The sequence below is a fragment of the Zootoca vivipara genome, chromosome Z, assembly GCF_963506605.1.
Source record: "Zootoca vivipara chromosome Z, rZooViv1.1, whole genome shotgun sequence".
Taxonomy (NCBI): domain Eukaryota; kingdom Metazoa; phylum Chordata; class Lepidosauria; order Squamata; family Lacertidae; genus Zootoca; species Zootoca vivipara.
Window position 1 is genome coordinate 24,657,920 of NC_083294.1, and position 26,754 is coordinate 24,684,673.

Below are 26,754 nucleotides of genomic sequence, written 5' to 3' on the forward strand. Positions count from 1 at the left end.
GGCTTCATTCTGTTGTTCAAAACACTGGTCAGTTGCTAACCAAGTTTTCATGAAGGGTAAGGCTATCAGTGACTAGTTTTTCTCCCTTTCTCATAATGTGAGAACTTTGGGCCATCCAGTGAAGCTGAATGTTGGAAGATTCAGAACAGACAATAGAGCTTCTTCTCATAACACATAGTTAAGCTGGAATTCACTAGTGATAGCCACCAACTTGTTTGGCTTTAAAAATAAAAGTAGACAAATTCATGGAGGATAAGCTATGCATAGCTACTAGCCACAATGGCTATGTTCTGCTCCACTGTCAGAGGCAGTAACCTCTAAAGACCAGTTGTTGGGTAGCACAAGTTGCAAGACTGCAGTTGTATTCAGGTTTTGCTTGCAGGCTTCCCATAGACATCTGGTTGGCCCTGAACCTGGCTATGAATTTGAGGAACCAGCAGGGCTATCCTTAATGTTCTTATTAAACTGAATCATTTAAAAAGAAAAAAATAATTTTGCAGTAACTTAGATTTCTTCATATTTTTACCTGCCCTTTACCACTAAATTGGAATTAGCTGTTGTAGCAGATACGATAGTTGGCAATCACAGAAAGCAAACAGTTGTACTGGAGTATATAATTTCTCCTTTTTTAATTTCATGGTTTTTGTTTTTTTTCTAATGTGGAGGAATATCAAAAGTGGCATCAACACTTCACTTGTATATATTTTGTGCTCATAGCACCAGGAACGGGAGTGGACTTCCTTTTAACACTCCTGTTTTTTTGCTGAATTGATCAAATTAAACAGTCCTCACCTTTGCAATCGGCTTCAATATGCTGGAATGGTAACCGCTTGTGGTTGGATTAGAGGCTTTGCCTCACAGCTGCGATGGTGCCTAGTTCACCGGCACTTTCTTTTCTTTTTCTTTTTCTTTTTCTTTTTCTTTTTCTTTTCTTTTTCTTTTCTTTTTAAATACTTTATTGAAATTCGTATACAGTATAACATAGATAATGTACACATTCTTGAATGAACAAAAATATAAACAGAACCATATAAACAAATACAAATGGTCTTCTATATGTTTACAAAAATTAAACTTAACTTAGATTTATGCTGTTTCTCCCCCCCCCCCCCTTGTTTTACTGTGGTTTTATAATTTACCTGAAGTCGCCCAGCGTGGCTGAGGCAACTCAGTCAGATCGGCTGCATATAAGTAGTAGTAGTAGTAGTAGTAGTTGTGTTGTTGTTGTTGTTATCACAAAGCTTGCAGTATATTCTACTGTACAGTGGAACCTCAGTTTATTAACACCTCGGTTTACCAATTTTTGGTTTACAAACGCCGCGGACTCATCTGGAATGGATTAATTCACTTTCCATTACTTTCAATGGGAAAGTTCGCTTCAGTTTATGAACGCTTCAGTTTATTAACAGACTTCCGGAACCAATTGTGTTCATAAACCGAGGTACCACTGTAGTTCCAGAAGTGGCTTGCTGCATCACTGCTGCCTGCTGCAAGGTAGCCAACATCAGACCAAGGCCACTGTTATGGGTGTGGGGGCAGAGGGATCTTTTGCTGAGAGCTTCATCAAACCTGGAGTTGGCTCTGTTCTGAGTTGTCCATAGTCCACCCTCCCCTGTGGTGGACCCCGTGGTGAAGTTGAAGCACCCTTTCCAAATGCTTGGCCCATCACAGAGAACTTTGGGTTGATGAGAGAGATTGTGCTCATTTGGGCTGGGCACAGCCCACAAAAGATATCTCTCTCCTTTCTCTCTGAAAATCATGGTTCACTTTGCTTGATGATCCCATACTAGCCTCTGGACCATGACACATAACAGGCCATTTCCCGAAATCCCAAGTGACCTGAAGAGACTATTCAGCTGCCCAGACTTTGTTAGCTCAGAGATTGAAAGAAAACATAGTCCCTTTAAACACATAAAATCATTAGTAGGACTAATATGACACTTGTGCCTAAAAGCTGAATTATGGATTATTTAAAGATTTGATGAAATTGGAGTAACAGACAAGATGCAGGAGAAAAAGTTGGCATAAGGATCCACAAAAGAGGAGGAGGGAAGTCAAAGGGGACTTATTGATTATATCTTAATTGTTTTCTTAGTTGTTTGTAAACCTGGAAATCCAAAAATAAAATCAAACAAAACAAAACAGGCCTTTTCAACTGTTAGCATCTGCTATATGTGATAGGAACCTGCATATTTACAGTTTGCACACACTTCTGAGGGGCAGTGGAAAGAAGAGAGACCTTGGTACTTACCTCTCTTGAGCTTTGATTTTGTTTGTTTTAGGCAATGCTATGGATGAGGTGCTTAATTGCTACTGATTCTGGTTTGCATAAAGCCCCCATCTCTTGATCACCTGGGGTGAATGAGAATCTCTTGTCAACAATCAGGAATGGCAACTTTGGCTAATGGGTTGTTTCTAGACAACCCGTTTATTGAGCATTCTCTCTTGATTTGGGGGGGGGGGTCTGCAGTGCCCACTGTTTACCTAGCATCCATTCCAATTTGTTTTGGAGAGAAGTTATATGAAGTCATATCAAGCAATTTTCATTGCATTTTTCCTTCTTACAAAAAGCTGGTTTTTTGCGGAGGTGAGGCAGGAGACTGGTTTGTTGCACAACAATTTGATTATGCTATCTGAATTTGTTGGTATGCAATTGAACCTGCAAAATGCCGGCAGTCTGGAAGTGGCCAGCGTAAGTTGTTGCCCGCCCCCCCCCCGCCCCCGTGCAGAACAGGCTATCATGCAACCCTGTTCACATCCTGGTTACCTCTAGTTTAGATTTGTCCCATGTGTGGTGCTAAAAAGTTGTAAAATGACTTCGGAATTTAAAAGATATTTTGGTTAAATGAATATAAGTTAGTTTTGCTTGGTAAGTAAAATGTGTGTAAAATTGCAAATTGCAGTTATCTATTAATATGATTTATTTGTTTGTTTATTTATTACTTTGTACCACCTGACATTTTCAGAAGGTAAAATTAACCCTCTTTGGTTTTCCAAATGCAGGTTATGTGCTTCTTCATCAAACACAGACTTACCAAGCTAAAAGTCACAAAAATAATAGCAAATTTGAATTCCTCACACCCCAAAACATATTTTAAGACCCCTCACAGAAGAAAAGATTGCCACATTGCCAGTGCTGAAGAAAGATTCAGCTGCCAGGACAGTTGGCTTTAAAGAGAGGGGCAGCCACCTTGTCTTTCGTCTTCAGCAGCAAAATATCTGAGACCATGGAGAGCTGCTGCCAGACAGAGCAGATAACAGATGTGGACAACCAGCATGGTCAAATATAATATTAACTAAGAGCCTTTGAGGCTGGAATGATTAACACCCACTGCATATCATCACACAATGATCCAAGAACCTCATGATCCTATCTAGATTTGAACATATTTCTTATAGATAATCAGTTTTGTGTGGATACCTATTTTGGCATCTGGAGGTCTTATATTAACTTAAGATGGACCATACTGTGAGTTGATAGGAGTATTATCATTATTATTCATATGTTCCTTTTTTCTTTCATTCCTTCTTTGTTTTTATTTATAACTAAAAATAAATTTCTGATGTAGCCTGAATCTTCTGATGCAAATTATGCTCTTCTGTATAGGGAGGAAACTCCAGAAGGTTTTCGCATTTAAATTATTTTGGCAGACACACATTGCCACCAACAATCCTTGTCACTATTTTTTCCCCTTAGGCTTGGCGAAAGCGCTGGTTCGTGTTGCGCCAGGGCAGAATGAGTGGAAACCCTGATGTCCTGGAGTATTACCGAAACAGCCATTCCAAGAAACCCATCCGGGTGATCGACCTGAATGAATGTGAGGTGGTGAAGCACTCTGGCTCGAGCTTCATCAAGAAAGAATTCCAAAACAACTTTGTCTTCATTGTGAAAACGACTTACCGCACCTTCTATCTGGTGGCCAAATCAGAGGAGGAAATGCAGGTTTGGGTGCACCACATCACCCAAATCTGCAACTTCGGACATTTGGAAGATGGAACAGGTAGGAATGGAAAGACGGATCAAACTCATGCAAAAGTGGTTCATTCACTGTTAATATCTTAAATGGATCACAGCTTGGTTAGAGAAAGTCTCTAACCATGTGGAAGCATTTTGCATACCTATGAAGGGGGTATTCCTCCCCACCTCTCAAGTTTTTTTGAATCTTGTGTTTTGGAACATGTTTGTAAAAGTTTCCCTGACCAAAACTACTTTTAAAATTCAGGAAAAAAGCATAGCTGCTTTTTTTCTGAATTGTAGAGAAGCAAGCACCAAAATCTTGAAATAGGCTTTCACAGCCTGGGGTCCTCCAAATATTTTGAACTACAAACCCCATCAGCCCCATTTCAAAACCTCTGGAAGGCACAAGTTTGGGGAAAAACTCCCTTTAAAGAGGCAGGTTTTCCAGTCACTATTCTCCAAGAGATTTGCAGCGTGCACTTTCATTTTTATGCCGTATGCCCAGGAATGAATCATCTTGCAGATGGCTTGTTGATTACAAGAAATGTTTCAGTGTCCCTTAAAAGAAAAAAAGGGGAAAACTAAAAGCCAGTTTTCTGATGTTATCACTGGAACATACCAAATCTATATACCACTTTAATTTGCTTTTAGATTTTGAGGACGCAGCTTAACATCAGATGTATTTAGCCCAATGTATTTATTGATGGAAGGGATGGGTTGTTAGAATCCTCAGCTTATATTATCAGCCAGCATGGCTGTAGCTCAGTATATTTGCAAGGCAAAAGAATTGCTGAGTAGCAGGCATGCCACAGGGCAAAGATGGGGAATCCTCTGAATATTTGCAGGACTACAATTCCCATCAGGCTTGACCATTGGCAGTGTTTGCTAAGCTGATGGGAGCTGAAGTCTAACAACCTTTTGGGAGGATCACAGTATCCCCATCTGTGCCTTAAGAAGCACTGGAACATATGAAACTGCCTTATACTAATTTGGACCAATGGTCTATCTGGCTCAGTATTGTCTACATTGATAATCAGTGGTTCAGGATTTCCAGCGGGGATTCTCCTATCCCTACCTGTAGATGCTGAGAATTGAACCAGGGACTTTATACATGCAAAACAGAGTTACAGCCATTCCCACTGTGGTTACAGGCAGGGCCGTCTTAACCTTATCGGGCGCCGTGGTGCAGGGATCCCTCAGGCACCCCCACCCCACCCTCACATTTCCCTCCCGAGGGACGGAGACTCCATTTTCCAGAGGTGCCTCTTCCCCCCCCCCGGACACTGCCATGCCGTGCCTTCTGCTTCTCGCCCTCTGCCAGGCACGGCAGGCCATTGGAGGGGGCGGCCTGATGGACGGGGACGCTGCCAGCTGTGCTCTGCCTCTGCCTCTGCTTCTGCCTGCTCTGCCAAAACGGCTGCACGGCGCTGCCGTCCAGGGAGCCCTGGCTGCCACGCCGATGGGAGGCTCGAGGCTGGCTTCCCCACAATGGCGCCCGCAGCCCCAAAATAGGCGGGCGAGGGTGGCTCTGCTGGCAGGGCACCGCAACTGGAGCCGGCGTGCAGGGAAAGGCTGTCTGACGGACGCAGCAGCGCGGCGCCCCCTGGCGGCCTGGCGCATTGCGCCACCCAGCCTTGCCTTAGGGCCAGCCCTGGTTACAGGTATAACTGGCTCATACTGGGGAAGGGGGCTCCTTTAAGTACTTTGGTCCCAAGCCATACAGGACCTCGTGTGCTAGTGCTAATACCTTGAATTGGGCCTGGTAGTTCATTGGCAGCCAGTGCTCTGAGTGACACATGGTTCCATTGGGCTGTCCCACTTACCAACCTGGCAGCCACATTTTACTCTAGCTGCAGTCTCTGGATGGATTAAAGGGCAGCCTCACATACAGTTCATTACAGTAGTCCAGGCAGGATGAGCCAGAGGTTTATGAGTCTGGTGGCTTCCTATGCATCATAAAAACAGAGGTACTTCAAGGGTCTCCAGTATATACTTCATGTTCTCTCCTATCTTGCTCTGTAGTCATATGTGCAAGCTTCAATGATTTTTCTCTTTCCAATTAGTGCTTCAGCTTATCAAATAAAGCTTTATTCTGATGGTGAAAGCAGACTGCTGCCTTGATTAGGGAGCATGGAGCTGGAGGAAGAGAAGGGGGAGGGGGGAAGAATGAGAACAAACATAGAATCTCTTTGCTCCCTCCATAGAAAATGGACATACATAATTTATGGTCCGCAGATGCTGCCATGTGCCTTTAATGGACCTCAATTTTATTACTAGGCTCTTAGGAAAATGTGCAGAAGGCCACCGGCTTCTGTCCTTGGAGCCTGGCTTCAGATGTCGGCACAGCCCAAAGGGACACTTTTGTGTTCTCACTTGCTCTCCCTGCAAAGAGCATTTGCTAATGGGCTGGAGAGAGTACTCAGAGGAATTAGTGCTTGCCAGTTCTGAGCCTTGGAGATCAACTTTCTGCCCCTTTATTCTGTGTGACTTTTGCTGTCTGTTTCTGAGAGACATTGTGCATGTGCTGTGGATTAGCTGCATGTGAACTAGCCATGTTCATTAATTTCAGTGGGACTACTCTTGAGTAGGACTAACATTTGCTGTAGCCCATGGCTGCCAAGGAATGAACAAGAGCCCCTAAAAATGGCCTGTAGAGGGTCGGGGAGATCAGAATCCAACCTGCTGACAAGATCCTGATCCTTTTCCCTCGGGTATACGGTAATATTTATTGGGAGGGGGAACTTTCAGATTCTGTTACTTTAATTAATATGCGTGCTGCTTTCCTGCTGTTTTGTGGCCCTCAAAGCAGCTTATAAGTCAACAAAATACAAAACTGGATACTGGAAAACAACAAATATCCATAAACAAACCCAGTAACCAGAGCACAAAAATCAAACATGGTCATTAAAGTATTCGGAGGGAGAAAACCTGTAATATAATTGGAAAAGGTGTTGTCTTAATATTTAGTGATCTTGTGTGGCACCAGAGAACTAGTTTGTTATCAAAAGCAAGGAAGTGAAGAAGGCAGAGACCGGAAAGTGTTTGTGAGCCCACATTGCTCAGACCATGGTTTCAAGGTTGTGATTTCTGAACAAGGTACTTCTTCCTTGGGTATGTCCATGTTGACAGTTCAACTTGCTGCAAGACTTGGCCTCACCTCTGTCTCCAAAGTATCTAGCACTTCCTCCACCAGCAAGTCATAGGCTCTCAAAGAGGAAGTCCTTTGCCACTCATCTGAAAAGTGGGTTTGCTTGCACGTCATTACGCAGTGCAGCCCCTTAAGCCTTGGATACCCAGCATGATGCCTCAATACTTTTTGGGACTACAACTCCCATTATTTCTGACCATTAGCAATGCTGGCTGGGGCTGATGCAAGTTGGAAGTCCAACAGCATCTGGAGGGCTGTGTGTTACCTACCCCTGCCTTAAACTGTTCATGTCGAAATTTATTTACTGACAGGTGTAAGAATCTTTGAGGTTCCTAATGAAATCACTGTAAACTCACCTCAGGGATGGATGATCAATGGTAGAGCATCTGCTTGACATGCAGAAGTTCCCAGTTTCTTTCCCCTTACCCAGAATGTTGACCTTAGAGACTGGGAGCATGTGCTAGCAGAAGCTTTTAAAAACAAGCAAGCAAACAAACAAACCCAACTCTCTCATCATAGCTGCCAAGTTTTCCCTTTTCTCGCGAGGAAGCCTATTCAGCATAAGGGAAAATCCCTTTAAAAAAGGGATAACTTGGCAGCTATGTCTCTCATAATTTGAGTGCTCATTTGCATATAATACCCCTTCCAGAATACATTCAAAGCACTTGCCCCAGATGTACATAAAGCAGAGACCAGACTTCCATCCCATTAGCTGATCCCTGCTAGATGGGCTTGCTCCTTTCTTCAGACGGCCTCCCTCCCTTTACAGCCAACACTGATTTTCCTTCCCTGCTTCTGATGGGTTGTCTACCTTTTTTGTCTGTTTAAATATCTATGTTCACAATCATATGGGTGCTGTTTTTATCTTCCTATATGAATAAAAATTTAAGGCTATCATCACACAGCCACCATTGGAGGATTTGGAGTGCCACATCACAGGGTAGGGGATGTGGGGGAGGGGTAGAGAGCCAGCTTTTAAAATGGCATTTTTAAACAACAGCTGTCTGGATGAAGGAAGGATGGAGAGACACAGAGGAGTTGCCAGGGGGTGGGGAGTTTGAAAGAGCTGTGAGGGTGAGGTGTAAAGGGTGGGGAATTGGCAAGGTTGAGGGGTGGGTGGGGTTGGTGAGCAATGTAAGCTGGGGGGCAGCCCTTGTTGATTATATACTTGAAGAATCATATATCACCAGTTTTAATTATCATTTATTTGTTTATTCCGAGAACAACAGCAGACTGTGCAAGTGATCAGGGATAGGGAGAACATCCTGAATGAGGGGATGCCAGATTGGGGAAGGCAGGCTTTGTCTATGGAATGTTAAGGGTTTGTTGAAGGGAGTTGAAAGAGGGGAGGTGGGTAGAGACAATTTGCCGGCTGGGAATGGTTTGGGGAGATAACTACTACTCATTGTATTAATCCCAGGCTCCAGTTTGATGTGATTTTGTATACATTGGTCCTCAGATATGCATAGCCATTTTCAGTGTTCGCTTCCGCAAATGCACTTGTGCTCAGACCATTTGCAGAAAATGGAATGGTCTGAATACAAGTATTGTAAAATAACTGTGTCACACACACACACACACACACACACACACACACACACACAACTCAGCACAATACTGTCCAGGTGTTTTGGACTACAACTCTCATCATCACCTCCCATCACAGCTGATGGGAGTTGTAGTCCAAAAACACCTGAAGGGGTGCCAGGTTGGGAAAGGATGTTTTCTACTTGTTTCCCTGGGAGATGCAAAATGGCTTACAATAAATTATGCAAATTGAGGGATTCTTGTTTCCTCCCTTCAGTGGGCAGCTTCATTTGCCTGAGTCTGAGTTCTCTCCAGAGATTTGGATTCTAGCCTTGCCTGTTTTATCTGAATGTCACTGAGGATCACGCAGCCCATTAGAAACCCTATCACTATTAACAAGGGCTCCAGGACAGTTGGAGCAGATGGATGAAATCCATCTTACCTCCGGCACTCCCCAAACGGTTCAGCGCCTGGAGAGAGAGAGCGCGCACAGATTGGAGAGATTTTTAATTGATGTGCTGCCCCCTCCCTCCAGTAATCGCAAAAACAGCTCACAATGCACAAAACGCCCAGCAATGATATGTCATTCAGAAGACGTATTGCATCGTGCTCCCTGCTTCCCTGAGCAGTGTGATTTTCCAAGGGTGGTGCTTTGGGTTTTGTTTCAATGAAAGATCACTGGAGATTTAATGATTTATTTATTTTTTTGTTACTATTTTGGTTTACTTACTAGTTTCCATGTTGGAGCATGGGAGGGCAGTGACAGGTAGCATTGCACTCTGAAAAGCAGCAGATCCACTCCCCCCACACCAGACCTCCCCCCTCACACACAGAAAGGTAGCCTAAACCCCCTTTCCCCTTCACTTTACCCTCTCTGCCCCCAGTAATCAGATAAGAACCTTTGAAGATGCTATTCTGTCAGCCGGCTGGGAAGCACGATGAGCCTATTTATTTATATATAAACATATATACCGCCATATATACATTTTGAAATCAAGCAGTGCATCAATTCCATGAAATAAAATAAATAAATTCCCCCACGCCATTACCAGTTTAGAGAATGCCTGACCCCTCGCTGCTCTGGTATCCTTATTGGGTCCATCCCCCCCCACCCCCAAAATATGGTGTCTGGCTGAGCCTACTGTCACTCTCACCCTGGAGCGGAAATAATTAAGTTTAAAATGGTGAACAGTTGCAGCCTTGGGGACAGTGATCAGCACTTCACTTCCTGGCATGGGCGTAGCCAAAGGGGGCCACCGGGGCCACCTGTGCCCCCCCAGACCAAGTAAAACAATAGAAATACTTCTAACTGACCAATGACACCAGTTCTGCCCCCCCCCCCAGCAAAAGTCTTGGCTACGCCTATGCTTCCTGGTGCAGGACCATTTAGTGTTGCCAGCTCCCTAGCCTCTGGCTGCTTGGGGAGGAGGGCACCCAGGCTCTTCTAGTCTGGCTCTAAGTGAACCAGTTTCTGGTGGTATGATTTGACCTTTTATGCCAGATTTGGCCTGGGACATGTGCAGGGAGATTGATTTTGCAAAATAGAGGCCATTTTATCCAGTGGGTCATTAATTACACGGTAGTATAGTCTGCAAATTATTTTACATACTTGTTCAAATGCCACTTTAAAGTGCAGCGAGGACTTCCAACACTTTCTAGTTAAGCTGATTCTGCAAGAATGGCAGTGTCGTTGCCAGACAAGGAGTCACTTCCAGAGGACGCAAGACCCATCTCCCTTTAGCAGTAACCCCGATAGTTTAGATAGAATATTGATCTTGCAACCTTTTTGGATGCAGCATTGCCCATTTCCATGCATCAGATGAACTCTGTATCTGAAAAGCTGTTTGTGTTCCAAATTGGTCCATGACTCATTTAACAGTAAGATTTAAGTGGCTTTTCTAAAATGTGTAGGCTTTCACTGTAGAGATAATGTAAATGCATGCATGAGTTTTCCTTTGCTTTAATCAATAAGCGTGCACTTGAGTGTGTGGCCATATATAGAAATAGATGTAGATCTTGCAAAGGCTTTAGAATGACACCTTGCCGGGTAGTAAATACTCAAAAGTGGTATCCTAAGAACAGATCAATCTTGATGGAACTGCTTGGCTGTTGAACAAAAATGCTGCCATCTGCTGGTCTTAGGGAGAAAGGCGATCTGATTTTGCAATTTGAACAAAGATTTTGTTCCCCTGCCCCTTTTATGGAAGATAGGAAGCTGCCTTATGGTGAGTCAGACCATTGATCCATCTAGCTTAGTATTGTCTACACTGACTGGCAGCAGCTCTCCAGCGTTTCAGTCAGGGAGTCTTTCCCAGCCCTTCCTGGAGATGCTGGCGATTGAAGCTGGAATCTTCTGCATGCAAAGCAGGTGTTCTGTCACTGAGTATTGGTCCCTCCCCATGAGTTGATACCAGTCCAGTCTGGCTCCCCATTTTTGTTTTCTGTACCCCTCCATCCTGCCCCATCCCTCTTTCAACTTGCAAATTCCACTTATCCGCACACAGGCTGGGAGGGGCTGGCTTGTCTTGCCGCCTCTGTGTTTCTCAGGTGGTTTGAAAAGGACCATGCAGAACACCTGTCTGGGGGAAGTGTTTGGCTGTACATTTTGTAGACTACAGTTTGTCTTCCCGCAGTATAAACATTTTGCTTCTTGGAAATGTTGCGTTAGATAATATCTTGGCCTCTTTTCCCAGATACTGTTTATGGGTTAGGGAAGCTGAGCTTCTCTTTAATGTAAACACTTGGTGGCTATCCATAATGCGAAAAAATGTGACTTTAAATATCAATTGGGTTGTTGTTGTCAAGATTGGGTTGCATACTGCTGTTAAAGCAGTGGGGGTGGTATGGCCATATTAGGGGCTTGGAGAGGGCTGTCTCAATATATCCTTACCACCCTCCGCACAGGTTGGGGAAGCAGCCTTTTTAAAACTTTTTTTTAATTGTTAGAATATTACATAGAGCAAAAAAAAATGCACAGTGTGAAATATTATTTTATTTATGAATTGCCTTTTACATATATGTCTCCAGGCAATTTACATGCATCTTGAAATTATTTAGAAATTAAATAATCAGTCAATCAGAAAAATAAGAAAGCAGAAATAGTTTGTGAAGCAGTGCTAAAAAAATACCCCAAAAACCTCTGAAGGTAAGTTTAAATACCATACAAAATACACCCAGCATTTTCATCGAGCTGGAAAAGCCTGTCAAATCTAAAATGTCTCCAGTTGTTTTAGGAAAATGCAGATACTGGTAATGGCTGTCTGTTGTATCTCAAAAGGGATGCTGTTCCATAGAATAGAGGCAACCACATTGAAAGCTCTTCCTTAAGTAGGCTTCTGATATTTGGGGGATGCTACCCAAGTGGATAGCCATGTTATGCTTTAAGACCTTTTTTTGGCTGTAGTATCTTTTTGGCATTATTAAAATTCCCATCAGCTCAAAGTTCATTTCATTAACACACTCACACAGTCCTTCAGGAAACACAGTTCTCAGTGATAATAACAAACACCCCAAACCTAGTATTATCCAAGGCCCATCTCTCTCTGTCACCCCACTCCATCAAAATGTGTTGAAATTCTGCATGGCTTTCCAAATGCTGCACTGTATGAGTCCATTGGTTGATTATAAATACAGCTGTGTGATACGCACACACAGACACACAGCTTGATTATAAAAGAGAAACCCTTTAAAAACTCAAAATGATTTACGTAAAGAGGAAAAGAATAACATTATCAGTTAAAAAAAACTGTTTTAAAAAGCAATTGAAAACATTCTGTTTAATTCATGTTGTGAACATGTCCCTTAAATTAAGTTTTCTTTTAAGGCAGTCAAGATTATTTATAACCTCCTTTTAAATGTTGGCCCTGAAGAAAACAACAGAAACCCAGGTATACACCAGTACTGATTGTTTCAGTCCAATTTGGCCACGGCACATAGGCTTTTTTCCAGTGCTGACCTCATCTTCCTCAGTACTGTAGATTTACTCTTTGTTCCAACAACCCTGAACGGACAGAAGGTAAACAATGAAGAAATCAGTATAGGCCACAAATCCTTCACTGCACTCCTTGGAAAGAATCAAGCCCCTTACAGGATCAAGGCCAAACTGACTTCCTGACAAGCACCGTCAACTTATAACCTTTTCTTTCCTTTGTCACAGATTCCGGAGACAGCCTCTCCCACACCACCACTTCCCCGCAACCTTCACCAGCCGCCTCTGCCCACGCCTTGAGGGTTGCAGACCCTTCCCTTTTGGCTGACCAGGCTGCTGCGGATGCTTCTGCTGCAGAGGAGACGGCAAGCGAGTCAGAGTCTGTCTTCCTTCCTGACTATCTGTTCTTATCGAACTGTGAGACCGGAAAACTCAGTCATGTCAGGTATCACCATAACTCACTCTGATACAACCTTCCCCAACCTTGTGGCCTTCCAGATGTTGCTCAAGTGCAACTCCCATTAGCAACCCTGTGCTGGCTGGGGCTGCTGTGAGTTGTGGTCTACAACATCTGGAAGCCAGTGAGTTGGGGAAGGTTGAGTGCCTTTCAATTGGGGGGGTGGCCGCAAAACAGGATTATTCCCAAAATAAGTTTGGGTCTAAGGGGACTTAGCACATAGAAGTATGTAAGCTCATAAATAGTGGTCATATCTACACCTTATATTTAAAGCTCTATGGTGCCACTTTAAACAGTCACAGCCTCCCCAAAGAATTCTGGGAGCTGTAGTTCATTAAGAGTGCTGAGATCCCTATTCCCCTCATAGAGCTACAGCTCCCAAAATTATTTGAGGGAAGCCATGATTGTTATCATAGTGCTTTGATTGTATGATGGAAATGCCACCTAGGTTGGTGGCTGAAGTAAGATTCAACCATGGCAATGACACAGAGCCCTCCACACCTGAGGACATAAAGCTAGCTTAGGAGGCACAGGGTAGGCTATGGCATATAGCTCTGCCTGCTCTCTGCCTCTCAGCATTTGAGGCCTTAGGTAGCTGCCTCCCTTTGCATCGTAGGGCCAGCTGTGTCAAGTTGATGTTAATATTTCTTCACATGGTTGCATTGCTAAGTATTTTTCAGAATGTTTTTCATAGGCCGATGGGCCAGACCCATTGCATGTGCAGTTCTTCCTACATTTTAGTAAGGGTGCAGGAAATCCAGGGCTGCACACACCATGCACTTCAAGCTCATTCTGCTTCCCTAGAAAAGATTCATGGGAAGTGTAGTTTACTCCTCACAGGGCTACAATTCCCAGCACCTTTACAAACTACAGGTCCCAGGATTTTGTGGTGGGGGGAGTAATGTGCTTTAAATGCATGGGTATACACAGCCTATATAACCTCTTCCCCTTCTATAATTCTAGGAAATGGTCTTCTACCTAGTCAGACCATTGGACCATATACCGGTAACTCAGTACTCTCAACATGGCTGGCAACAGCTCTTAAAGTTTGCAGTCAGTCTTGCCCAATCCCTACTTGGGTATGCCAGTGGTGGGCATGTCCAGAGGCAAAAGTGGGAGTGGCCAGAAGTGAAGCAAGCAATAGATGTGACTTTGTACAACACACACACACACACACACACACACACACACACAGCATACAACCTATGCATCTCTCCATCCAGGCATGGAAAAGGCATCTCGGTTAGAGGACATATTCAAACCAGTAAAAGCACTCGAGGTGTGGAGAGGGGTGTGAGAATCCAAGGAACCAGCTAAAAGGGCCTGTAATGCTCAATTTCTTCTCCTACTTGTCACCTAGGTTGGTGGTTGAAGTAAAATTCCACAATGGCAATAAGACAGAGCCTTCTACAGTGGTACCTCGGTCTACAAACAATTGGTTCCGGAAGTCTGTACTTAACCTGAAGCAAACTTTCCCATTGAAAGTAATGGAAAGTGGATTAATCTGTTCCAGACGGTCCATGGAGTACTTAACCTGAAGCGTACTTAACCTGAAGCGAACTTTCCCATTGAAAGTAATGGAAAGTGGATTAATCTGTTCCAGACGAGTCCGCGGAGTACTCAACCTGAAGCGTACTTAACCCGAAGTATGAGTGTAATTGGTTCCGGAAGTCCGTACTTAACCTGAAGCATACTTAACCTGAAGCGAACTTTCCCATTGAAAATAATGGAAAGTGGATTAATCCGTTCCAGACAGGTCTGCGGAGTACTTAAACTGAAAATACTAAAACCGAGGCGTACTTAAACCGAGGTATGACTGTACACCTGAGGGCATTAAGCTAGCTTAGGAGGCACAGGTTCCTTATCCCAGTTGTAAATTTTCCCAAAAGAAATAACAGTCCTACCCTCCCAGACCTGTCTTTGTGTGGGGCTCCCCCATCACATTCTGTTCTTGCTTTGGGGGGAGAGAGCTGCCCATGTTTCCACTGAAAGAAAAATGCAGAAAGCCTTAAAAGTCAACCTGACCTATAATTCCCAAATTTCTTCTTTGTGCTTAAAACGGCAATCAGATGCTGAATATTTGGGGGGGGGGAACCCTCCAGAGTGCCTCTTAAAGTCAATATCTACTTTGTTTTCAACAGTGGCTGTAACAATAACATGAGTACCACAAATGCATCCACAAGAGAACAACATAATTGCCCCTACAAATAAAATTACTCCTCTATATTGTAGTCAACAAAATGTTCTCTTCAATGGATTGTCCTGAAAGCTTTCCTGGAAAGGCAAGGTAGAAATGAATAAAATGGGGTGTGTGTGTAATTTAGGACACAAAGCAAAACTAAGCACTCTGGAATCCCAATTATTTCAATGGTACTGAGAGTTAAGTAAATCAATGAGAGTTGAAGCCTCAGTTTTACCACAAAGGCTAAAACAAAACTAAGTATTTTGTTTTTATCTCTGATACTGTTTAGAGGAAAATTAAAAAAAAACTTGTGGGATGAAAAGCACTCCCCACCAGGCAAGTATTAAATCACCATATTTAAAATGTTCATACCATGCTTTTCAGCAAATTCTGGACATGAAAAAGGGTTGTTGTTCTCACAATTGACCTCATATTCCACCAACCGACTCAAACTAAGCAGAATCAGAGCTATCCAGCAGTGGGAACGGGATGTTTAAAGCAGTTTTTGGACATTTTGGCAAGATAAGAATGTGCATCCCTCATGTTCATCTAGATTGCAAGGACATTTGGGGTGGGGGTGGGGCAGAACCAACAAGGTCAACTATGCAACTTAATTTTTTGTTATCAACATCAACACTGAATTCCATAATAATTCATCAGACAAGAACCACAATTAGCATATATATTCAAAGGCATGTCAGAACCATAAATTTCAGATTGCTTGATGAAGTTCCAAAGCAGTTTTTCCCATTCATTCCAGAGAGATGCTATTCTCTTTGGAGCAAAACCGCAATATGTGGTTTAAAAATCAAATCCCTCTTCCCAGGGCACTCTTGAGAATTTTTGCTCTGTGAGGTGAATAGGGGTCTCCTAAGAACTCTCAGCACCCTTAACATATGTCAGTTTCCATGCATCTTTGATGGAATCCAGAATTGTTAAAGTGGTATCAGTTCTTTCAATGTATGCTGTGAATGTGAACTGAAATAGAATATTTTAAAAAACACAAAAAACATGCACACTAATCAAAATAATCTAATCATAATTTGAGGTATTGGTTGGAAAAAAGAGGGAAGAGTAGAATGAAGATGAGCACAAGAAGATTAAATCGGGCTGCTCAAGCCCCATTTTACACTAAATATCATGGGAAGCATGTGTCCTCCTTACAGTTTTTGTTTTTAAAAAAACCCTCATCATCCCTGCACAAAATTCAGGAAGAAGGAAAGCAAAAGCACATTTCCGCCCTTTCTCATATTCACTGATTTGCTTAGTTAAGAGATTTCTTATTTGCACTGCACCACAAGGTCCCTGGGTGGATTACAACCTGAAAGAGCGTCTCCACCCCCTTTGTTCAGCCCGGACACTGAGGTCCAGCTCCGAGGGCCTTCTGGCGGTTCCCTCACTGCGAGAAATGAGGTCACAGGGAACCAGGCAGAGGGCCTTCTCAGTAGTGGCACCTACTGAGATAAATAAGTGTATGACTTTTAGAAGCCATCTGAAGGCAGCACTATATAGAGAAGTTTTAAATGTGTGATGTTTTATTGTGTTTTTATAGTTTTCTGGAATCTGCCCAGAGTGGCTGGGGCAACCCATGCAGATGGGTGACATGTAAATAATAGAAATAGTATTAGTATTCATATTAGTATCCTGTAAAATCCAGTAAAACAATGAAACCAAACCAAATGTACATCCAACAAGACAAGCAGTCTCACAAACATCACACAAATATAAAAGTATGTCTGCAGCAAACGATGGAAACTATATAATGAGGCGGTACTGAGCTACGTAGGTAAGGCAACTTCCTATCCCATGTATCCCATGGTAGGGAAAATAGGGCACTGCCTCACCAATCTCAGTTTAACGTCACCCAACCTACATCCAGTTGATTGCATTCTTACTTCCAACCAGTCAGGAAGTGGCTTTGCTTTTCATTGATGTCCTGCCACATAAGTAACACCTATACTAGTTTTCTTTTCTTTTTTCCCTTTCAGGTGCCACAGCTGGTCCAATTCTGATCGATCCCTAGAGCAAACTTCATCAGACGATGTCTTTGTTGACTTTGTGGCATCTCAGCCCTCACTTTATCTACAGCCTTCTGGCATCTTGCTGCAAGAAATTCCCCAGGCAATGGGTCATGGGGCTCTTCTCAAGAATGCAGATTCAAGCGGTCCCCCTTCCAGTGATTTCTCCTCTTCCTCACCACTTTCAGGACCTCCCTTGACACCAACTTTATTGGTTGATAAAAGCCCAAGTGCTCTTTCCTATGGCATTACTGAACTTGATGTTCTGGGCAATACACCACCACCAAGGCCTCCTAAGCCAACCCACTTCACAGACAAACGGGTTGAAGAGCCATCCAGTGGGGCCCTTCAGAATGGACACATTGGAATCTCCTGTGCTCAAGGGGCATTGGTGCCAAGGAGAATCTCCTTGTCTGGATTGGATAGCATGAGAAGTTGGAGAGGTAAGGATGTGAATGGTCTTGTCTGTTAAGAGTTGGCCTTCCTGAGCTCATTTGACTGTCCTTGGTTTGTATAATTTCAGAGTTTGTTCTACCCTTACTCCATAGCTGGAAATGGAAGGATTTGTCAGTTTCAGTTCTCTAGGTTTCTTGTTTTTCCCATCTTAAATTCAGTTCTCTACATTTCTGTAGCAACTCGTGAATTTTGTTGTTGTTGCTGTTGTTAAAAAAAATTATCCTGAAAATTCTTCAGCGTTTAGGTACATATTTATCCTAAAAAATGCATTTTTCTCTGCAATTTTGACTGGTGTGCACATTTTTGGAATCAATTTCTCTTATCCTAATGCATTTTTGTGTTATTTTCATGAATACTATCATTTTTACACACAGTTGCCCTTAACATTGTTTGGTTGGAGAACTGCATCACATCGCAAACATGGGAGAAGTTTAGATTTTGAAGGATGGATTAGTTTTGGTTCTCCTATTGCTTTGGAAACTGTGAATTTGATAAATTCGGCTTTAAATGCAAATTGAACTAAATCCTCCCCACCCCAATCCCTATCCATAGCACTGGTCTTCAACTGGTGAGTTAGGACCTACTGCTGATATAGTGCTTAGTGAAGGAAGACTTCTTAATTTTTCTGGTGCTGATATTGTTTTGATGTCTTTCATCTTTGCTGGTTTTAAAGGGAGGGTTGTGTGTATTTTATGCTGCTCTTGGTGATGTTACTATTCTTATTCTGGTTGTTGTTTTACATTGTTTGTACCTTTTCAAACTGCATTTACATTTTGTAAGCTAACCTTGGAATTTGATTGAAGTGGTTGGGGGTATCAAGTGTCTCAGGTAAATGAAATAAGCTTGCAGCTGTAACTGACCATAAGCCATATTGATTGGTTTGCTCCTTATGATGTCTGTCACAGGGCCACCCCAGAACAGTTTTTAAACTTTTTGAAAACTGGGGTTGTGTAAGTGTTTTATTTTAAATAAGTGAGGAAATGAACATTCTGTTGAATGAACACACTCCCTGTGCTTAAGTAAAGAAGACTGAGAACTAAGTTGAAACTGGCGTAATGAGGAGGCTGTGCTGGTTGCTATGAGCTGTAATCTGAAACATCTGGAAAATATCAGGAAGGTGAAAGCTGGACAGGACAATTGACTATAGGAACATTTTAATTAGTATGTCCATTCACATTTTGAAAGGAAGAGTAAGTGAAGTCCTCCTCCTCTTCCTCCTCCTCCTCCTCCTCCTTACCTGTCCTTCACCAGTAGATTCAAGTGAGGGTTATAACAATTTAAAAATCAGTGTTAAAAGCTGTTAAAATGGCAGTCACAGGAATAGTCACAGGAATAGGGTGGGTCTTGAAAACATTCTTTTCTGGTGTCAAAGGCCAGGGTAAAGATGTGTGTCTTCTGCATTCACCAAAAGCTATATACTGAAGATGCCAGAAATACCTATTTAAGGAGGGAATGTCACAAATTAGGGGCTGTCACAGACAATTTGCTCTCCCAGACTGCTGCCACCCTGAACTTCTGAGAATGGCAGAACTACCCAGAGGGCCCCCTGGGCTGATCCTCAACATCCTGCAAGGACCTGTAGGAGAAAGAGGGGGTCTCTCAGATGTTTGGGGCCTTAGTTATTTAGGGCTTTTAATACTGGTGTTAGGATCTTGAATTGGACCCAGAAACAAACTGGCAGCCACAAACCGCTGCTACTACTCCTGTTCTTTTTAATATGCACATTGCATTGGATGGAACCTATTTTGTTTTAATTTATTAACAACTCTGTGTATCTCGTCTTTCTGCCTTGAAGAGAGGCACTCTGCACACCTTCAGATAATTCTGAAGAATGTTTTTACCAGCTCATTTTATCAGTGTCCTGTGAAGTTCTTGGAAGCTTTTGAGAGAAACACCCATCACTGGAAGTGTTATTCTCACTAACAGCCTTGAGTTGCTGGGGAAGCAGACTTGCTAAAAGGGTGTGTGCTACTTTACACATAAACACACAGACATGTGCACACACAGAGCATATTCTTAAAGAGCTTTTCCAGATGGGAAAACCACAATCATAATCTTTGTCTGTTAGTTTACTTATTAATTGACTTACAGTTTAACTCATTAGTTGACTACATCGCAGCTCTGACCTGTGTTGGCTCCAGGATTTTGGCCACCCTAACCTGGAAGAGCTGGACATACAATTCGAGAATTCTCTTTGGATGATCTTATTGGATACTTTGTGCAAAGTAGAATGGGCAACACTGTGTGGGTAGTGGGGCCCCATTTTGCTCTAGGAGGCCCTGGCAAATGCCCAACCTTGCCCCCATCTGGCCCCAGTTACTGCTGTTAATTTCTATACATCCACCAATGTCCAGGGCACATATTGTGTGTGGCATCAATGTCCCACCTCACAATAGAGAACCCTCCATGCTCTCACTAGTATGCAAGTGGAACTCCTTTCTTTTTTTTAAAATAAATAATTTTTTATTAAGTTTTTCACTTTAACAATCCAATCATATCACATTAATTATTCCAAATTATACAAATACATATCGATTAATCCAAATATTCTGCCAAATTATAAAAAAAATTGCTTCCCATGCTTCAGACTCAGAGAGTTCTATACAAGTGGAACTCCTTCTGACGTAGTCTGGGCACTAGAGACAGTGGCATGGAGCAGGGCCTGCCCATACAGCCTCACAAACCCTTCCATATCACCTTTCATCACACAGAGGGGGCTGGGAGACACACTCCCCTCCAGAGTAAGCCAAGCCCAAAAAAGGGGATCTCTGCCCAGAGATGCTTTCAGTCTGACTTTGCAAAAGACAGAACAATAGGAGAGAGTGGAAGTCAATGGATTTGTTCAATCTCCTGCTCCTCCTGGATTTGTCTGATCTCGCTCTCTCCCTCCCTGCATGGTTTCTGCCTGGAAAAGGCTATCACCAACCAGCTTAGCACAAACAGGTAATGAAGTGGAGAAACTCTGGATGTTTGGATATCTGAATCTGTGGTGTGTATAGTGAGGTTTCGGCACAATTCTTTATGTTTGGTTAAGTACATTTTCACATAGCGAGCAGGTGAATAGCAGGACCTTCAAACTGCACAGAGCATGCTATGATTGTATCATCCGAGACCTACCTTTTGTTGAACCAATAATTAAATTGCTATGTAATTAAATTGCTATGGGTTTTCTTTTTTCTTTTTTCTTTTTGATTTGCAGCTGACTTGGAAGGAAATTCCTTAAGACGCAGGGATAAAAGGCTTAGCTTGAATTTGGTAAGTGCAGTACTGTCTTAGACACACACACACACACACACACACACACACACACACAGTTTTAGAAGTGAACGTTAACAAGAAATTAACCAACCTATGCCATCTGATCAATATATAATAAATGGTTACCCAATACAATGTAACAAAATAACAGCATTTCTTCATATGTTTAGGCCAAGGTTTCCCAAACTTGGGTCTCCCAACTGGTTTTGGACTACAATTCTAGGGTTGCCATATTTCAAAAAGTGAACAACCAGACACAAAAGTTGAGCTCCAAAAAAAGAATAAAGTTCTTCCTCCCTAACCAACACTTCCTATTTGGGCTGCCATACTCCTGTGATTTCCCGGACATTTCAGCTGCTTTTTGTAAATTTCACCCGAACACTATTTTTGACGGACAAATCTTGGCTATGTCCAGGAAATTCCAGAATTATGGCAGCCCTTGACCACTGGTCTTGCTAGCTATGGATGATGGGAGTTGTAGTCCAAAAGCTGGAGACCCAAGTTTGGGAAACACTGGTTTAGCCTGCAACTCTGTGCCCACTTACCTGAGAGTAAGCCCCATTGGACCAAATTGGCCTTATTTCTGAGTATAGTGGCAGTGGCTCTCCAGGGTTTCATGCAGAGGACCTTCTCAGTGATGTCTGGAGACTGAACCTGCTGCCTTTTGCATGCAAAGCAAGTGCTCTTCCACTAAGAATTTAATTAATTAATCCAAGGACCAGAGGGTGGTTTACAATTGAAAAATATGAAATAACGCTGAGGATATATCAAGGGCTCCGTCCTCCTTCCACTGTCTGTTTCTGCCAAAGATGGTGCAGTCAGAATGTTGCAAATTCAAATCAAAGATAATATGAGAGAGAGAGAGAGAGAGAGAGAGAGAGAGAGAGAGAGAGAGAAGGAATTGCTCCATTGCATACAGATATATTGACATGGTAAAAGCTAAACCAAAGTTCTTCAGCCTTCGGACCCCAGATGTGGTTGGACTACAAGTCCCATCATGCCTGGCCATTAGCTAAACGGTTAGGATTACGGGAGTTGTAGTTTGACAAAAACATATGGTGGTGATTGATTGATTGATTGATTGATTGACACAGCCCCGAACTGAATTGGACTCACACAATGAGAGAACCGGAATGGAGTGTCCTGAAAGAAGGACTAGGTGTAGAGCACTACATGTTGCAACATTTTGTTGGAAGCCCCAACTGTCCATAATATTTATGTGTTAATTCATATTCCATTCCACATTTCAAAAGAGGTCTCTGGGCAGTTTGCAAATACCAACAAAAAGGAATCGATGTAAGATATGCAATGCCAATTCCACATTCAGAATGAAACAGTATTAATACTAAGTTTACTGTAATAATGATCACAATAATTCCACATTTTAAGTATGAACGGAAGGGATGTAGCTCAGTGGTTAAGCATCTGCTTTGCATGCAGGTTCAATCCCCGACATCTGCAGGTGGAGTTGAGAGAGATCCTCGTCTGAAACCTTGGAGAGCTTCTGCCAGTCAGTGTAGAGGATACCAAGCAAGATGGACCAATAAGGCAGCCTCCTCTGTATGTTGTTCCAAAGTAACATAATAAATTAAATATATTTAAACAATGTACCATATTTAGTCGAATGTAATACACACCCTTTTTTTTTGGCCAAATTACTTTCTGAAAATTAGGGTCCGCATTAAATTTGATGGTGCCAGCAAATACTTTTCTTGTTTCAAGGTTTTGAAAACTGAGGTTCACATTAGCTGTGACGGCGCATTAGATTTGCATAAATATGGTACATTAGTAAGGCAGCTAAAAACCACAAAAACAAATTATATACAAGATTCAGGTAGGTAGTTGTGTTGGTCTGATGTAGTCAAAATAATTAAAAAAATTGTCCAGTAGCACACCTTAGAGACCAACTAAGTTTGTTCTGGGTATAAGAAGTGTGCATCCACATGAAAACATATACCCAGAACAAACTTAGTTGGTCTCTAAGGTGCTACTGGACAATTTTTAAAATCTTTTAAATTGTATACAAAACAACAAAAGACATCTCAATAATAATACTAATACAGTTATTAGTGAGTCTTCTTCCTTCTGGTTAGTCCAAGAAATCCAAATTTCCAGTATGCCATTTTTCAGGCTTGAAAAATTATTAGGGTGGAATTTAGCTCAGAGCTAAATGGGGTATGCACACAGGAAATGGGGTCTTTTCATGATGGCCATTCAAGAGAGGCCTGGAAGGTTGTATTTAGCTCCCGGGCTCCTCACTCCTGATGCAGGATTCCAAGTTAGTCAGGAGACTGAACCTGATAGAATCCTGGGCTAAGGGGAGAGTGCATGGATAGGTCCAATGTTTGGCACCTGATTTCTGATTTGGCACCTTCTGTTAACCAACTTTCCCTTTCCCTGTGCTTATTTCTGAAGCCAAGTCGTTTTAGCCCTCTCTACTCCTGCACATCAAATAGTTCCGAGGACAGTTACGTGCCAATGCATCCCAGCATCTCCCCACCCGTCCCAGGATCTGACTGCACACCTGATGGCTACATTCCCATGAGTCCAGGCTCAGCTACGTTCATCCGCTCTGCAGCCAGCATAGAAAAAATCTCCAGCCCTCTGCCCGAGCTCCCTACAGACCTGGAACCACCTCCAGTGAACCGGGATCTCAAGCCTCGCCAAAAATGTAAGCTTGTCTTTCCACAAGCTGTTTTTCGAGCACCTCTATGTGTTTTTCTTGGGAATTTCGGGAGTTGATTTGATGGGTCCAGCAAATGGTTATCGGGGACAATGAACAAGAGGAGCTAAGAGATTTCTAGTCCAGGACAAATTCAGCCTAGGGGCATGTCCTGAATACAGTGGCTAGGTCTGCAAGCTCCCATTTTAGTTTTCCACAGGGCCTTCACTGGCACTCTTGCTTCCAATTCTGCCATCAAGTAAGCCAGTGGTGGGCAACCTCTGGCCCACAGGCCGAATTAGGCCTGCCGGGCCTTTCCATTGGGTTTGTGAAGCTTTTTCAGCCAAACCGCACCCACATTTCTATTCTCAGAAGTCACTCAAGAAGTATGTGTCTTTGGGACTGCAGTCTTAGTAGCGGAGTTGGAAAGCCAGGAGGTTGGTCTGGCTTTCCAGAGGAACTAAACTAGTATTGGAACTGTACAAAATCTGGCCTGCGGGAGTGCAGGCCAGAACAATGTTTTAAAAAAATATGCAGAGGTAGATGAGATGGTTGAGGAAAAGGCCCAGAGGCAGGAGATGTGGTTGTGGGTGGGCTGTTGGTGAGGTTGCAGATGGGAAGAGATGGAGGGGCTTCATTGCTACTTTGTGGAACAAGATGCTCAGACTAAGGAACCAAGCCTAGAGCCAACCAGGTCCCCATTGGTCACCTCAAATCACCAGACCTGAGATTGCAGTACCTTCCCTTACCATTAAACAGTTGGCGCTGTTACCCAGGAAAGATCAGACCAGTAACTCCTGCAGCCTGTGAGCTACCTTGGAGTAGCAAGAATATTTATTTTATTGCATTTATATCCCACCTTATATCCCACCTTTTCTTTGAAGGAGAAAATAGTTCTCGCCCTCCTTAATCCCTACAACAACCCTGTGGGGTAGGTTAGTCTTAGTGGCAGTGATTGATCACCCAGTGAGCTTACTGGCAAGTGGGGATTTGAACCCTGGCCTCCAAGGTCCTGGTCCAACCATCTATCCACTACACCACTGTGGCTCTCTAAAGAAATTAAGGAAGCTCTGCTACGTGAGTCCACAGTATGAACCACCTGGTGTCATAAACTTCCTTTCTTGGAACTGCTTCCATCCTGTTAAGCAGGCATCCCCAAACTTCGGCCCTCCAGATGTTTTGGACTACAATTCCCATCTTCCCCAACCACTGGTCCTGTTAGCTAGGGATCATGGGAGTTGTAGGCCAAAACATCCGGAGGGCCGCAGTTTGGGGGTGCCTGCTGTTAAGTAGCCAGCTACCCAGACAGCAGAGTTTACAGCCAGATCTGTCCCTATTCTTGGCCAGCTCTGTGGCAGTAAGAAGTCTTCTCTCTCTTTAAATCTTCAGTCCGACCACCTCCGCTGGACCTGCGAAACCTTTCCACCATCCGAGAACATGCTGCCTTAACCAGGACGTGGACTGTGCCTTAGTAAGTGGGTGTGAAACCTGACCCAACAAACTGTTTTAGGTGATTGGTCTTGGCAGATGGTTGGGGGAACTATTAAAATCGTACCCCTGGATCTTAGTGTGTGGGGCGTTTACCTAGTATCTTGCTGAGCTGTATGGTTCATGAATGAACAACTTACTGCTCTTTCGCCAACCAGGCCTCACACATACACTCATGCCTAATACACACATCACAAAGCAGAGGTAAGTGTCAAAATAAGTACACACAGAATACGTTTTTTAATTATAATGTTATAATACCAAGTCAAAGGGCATATAGGGTTTTTCACACTTTTTTCTGGTGGCATAGTTGCTCCCTTCGGTTTTCTGTTTTTTTGTTGCATACTGCCATACGACATTGTTATTATTCAGCTACTATTTCAGAATAATGTACTAAAAAAGAAAAGAAAACATTTTTTCTTCTGCCACATCATATCTGACATTCATTAAGTTTTGGCCTTGAGGCCAGAAAGGACATCACCACACCTGATTTATACCCAAACAGCGTTAATATAATTCACTTAAGCTATGGTTTTACTTGCAGATAAGGAGAGCAAGTTTAAACTGCCAATGTTTATATGACTTTTATATTTCTAACATACTGCCTCCACAAACATCCATAATATAACAAACACAGCATGTATTATTTGCAACTAAATAGAGTAAGTATACAATCCTGCAGCATAAATTCCACCTAGGCTAGATCTAGACGCATCAAAGAAGCATTTCAGTTAAACGAGTTGCAAATTTTGTATGAGAAATTGGGTTGGCAAAAATGGAACTCCACAGCGCCATCTGGTGTCACAGTGTTAGAATGCATAACAACAACAACAACAACAACAACAACAACAACAACAACAACAACAACAACAATTTATTATTTGTATCCCACCCATCTGGCTGAGTCTCCCCAGCCACTCTGGGCAGCTCCCAATCAAGTATTAAAATGGTACAGCATTAAATATTAAAAGCTTCCCTAAACAGGGCTGCCTTCAGATGTCCTTTAAAAATAGGATAGCTGCTCATTTCCTTGACATTTGATGGAAGAACATTCCACAGGGCGGGTGCCACTACTGAGAAGGCATCTAAAGCACTGCTTCTTTACCAATGCAGCTGAGTCCCTAGTCTGTGTGCCTGTTGCACACATCTGCTTAGGGCAGCAACTCAAACAATCATTTCTGTTTCTAAACCTGTGTAAGGCACAGGTATAAGATAATTCACTTGAAGATAAACTTTCTAGAAAGAAAGGATGATAGAGTTGGGAAGAAAGGTGTTTCCCTGTGACATGGAAAGTAATTTGCATGCTGTTTAGTGGACAGACACCAAATATTCATGATGTACACAGCAACATATTAAATATATGGCCTATTGTGTCATTATAATGATCAACCTCAAGTCAGAAACTACCTATTTTTGCTCTTGGTTCATAGAATGTTTTTTGAATAGAGCATTTTTTGCATAGAAAAGCAGACTATGTTTGATGAAGGACCATGATTATGTGTGTAAATTTTAATATGTTTGTATTACATTCAGATAACATTTTAAATCAGGTTTGTTTAAGGCTTAGAGGAACTTGATATTTAAAATCTATATAGATTCTTAAAATCTATTTTATAATTTCAGTTTTTAGAAAAATCAATCCTTCTTGCTCTGAAAATTTGCACTTTTTGCA

The 26,754-nt window shown here is 42.6% G+C and overlaps 1 protein-coding gene across 2 annotated transcripts in view; it reads left to right on the forward strand.

Moving 5' to 3' along the window:
• GAB3 (GRB2 associated binding protein 3) overlaps positions 1 to 26,754 on the forward strand; it is an 80,816-nt gene that overhangs the window by 41,703 nt on the left and 12,359 nt on the right. The window contains exons 2-8 of one of the 2 annotated variants that reach the window (XM_035101950.2): positions 3,698 to 4,001; positions 12,790 to 13,006; positions 17,189 to 17,661; positions 20,874 to 20,929; positions 22,373 to 22,492; positions 23,348 to 23,603; positions 24,984 to 25,065. In XM_035101950.2, coding sequence (XP_034957841.1) covers positions 3,698 to 4,001; positions 12,790 to 13,006; positions 17,189 to 17,661; positions 20,874 to 20,929; positions 22,373 to 22,492; positions 23,348 to 23,603; positions 24,984 to 25,065 — 1,508 coding nt within the window. The remainder of the gene's footprint in view (positions 1 to 3,697; positions 4,002 to 12,789; positions 13,007 to 17,188; positions 17,662 to 20,873; positions 20,930 to 22,372; positions 22,493 to 23,347; positions 23,604 to 24,983; positions 25,066 to 26,754) is intronic. The other variant, XM_035101952.2, reaches the window with a different exon arrangement.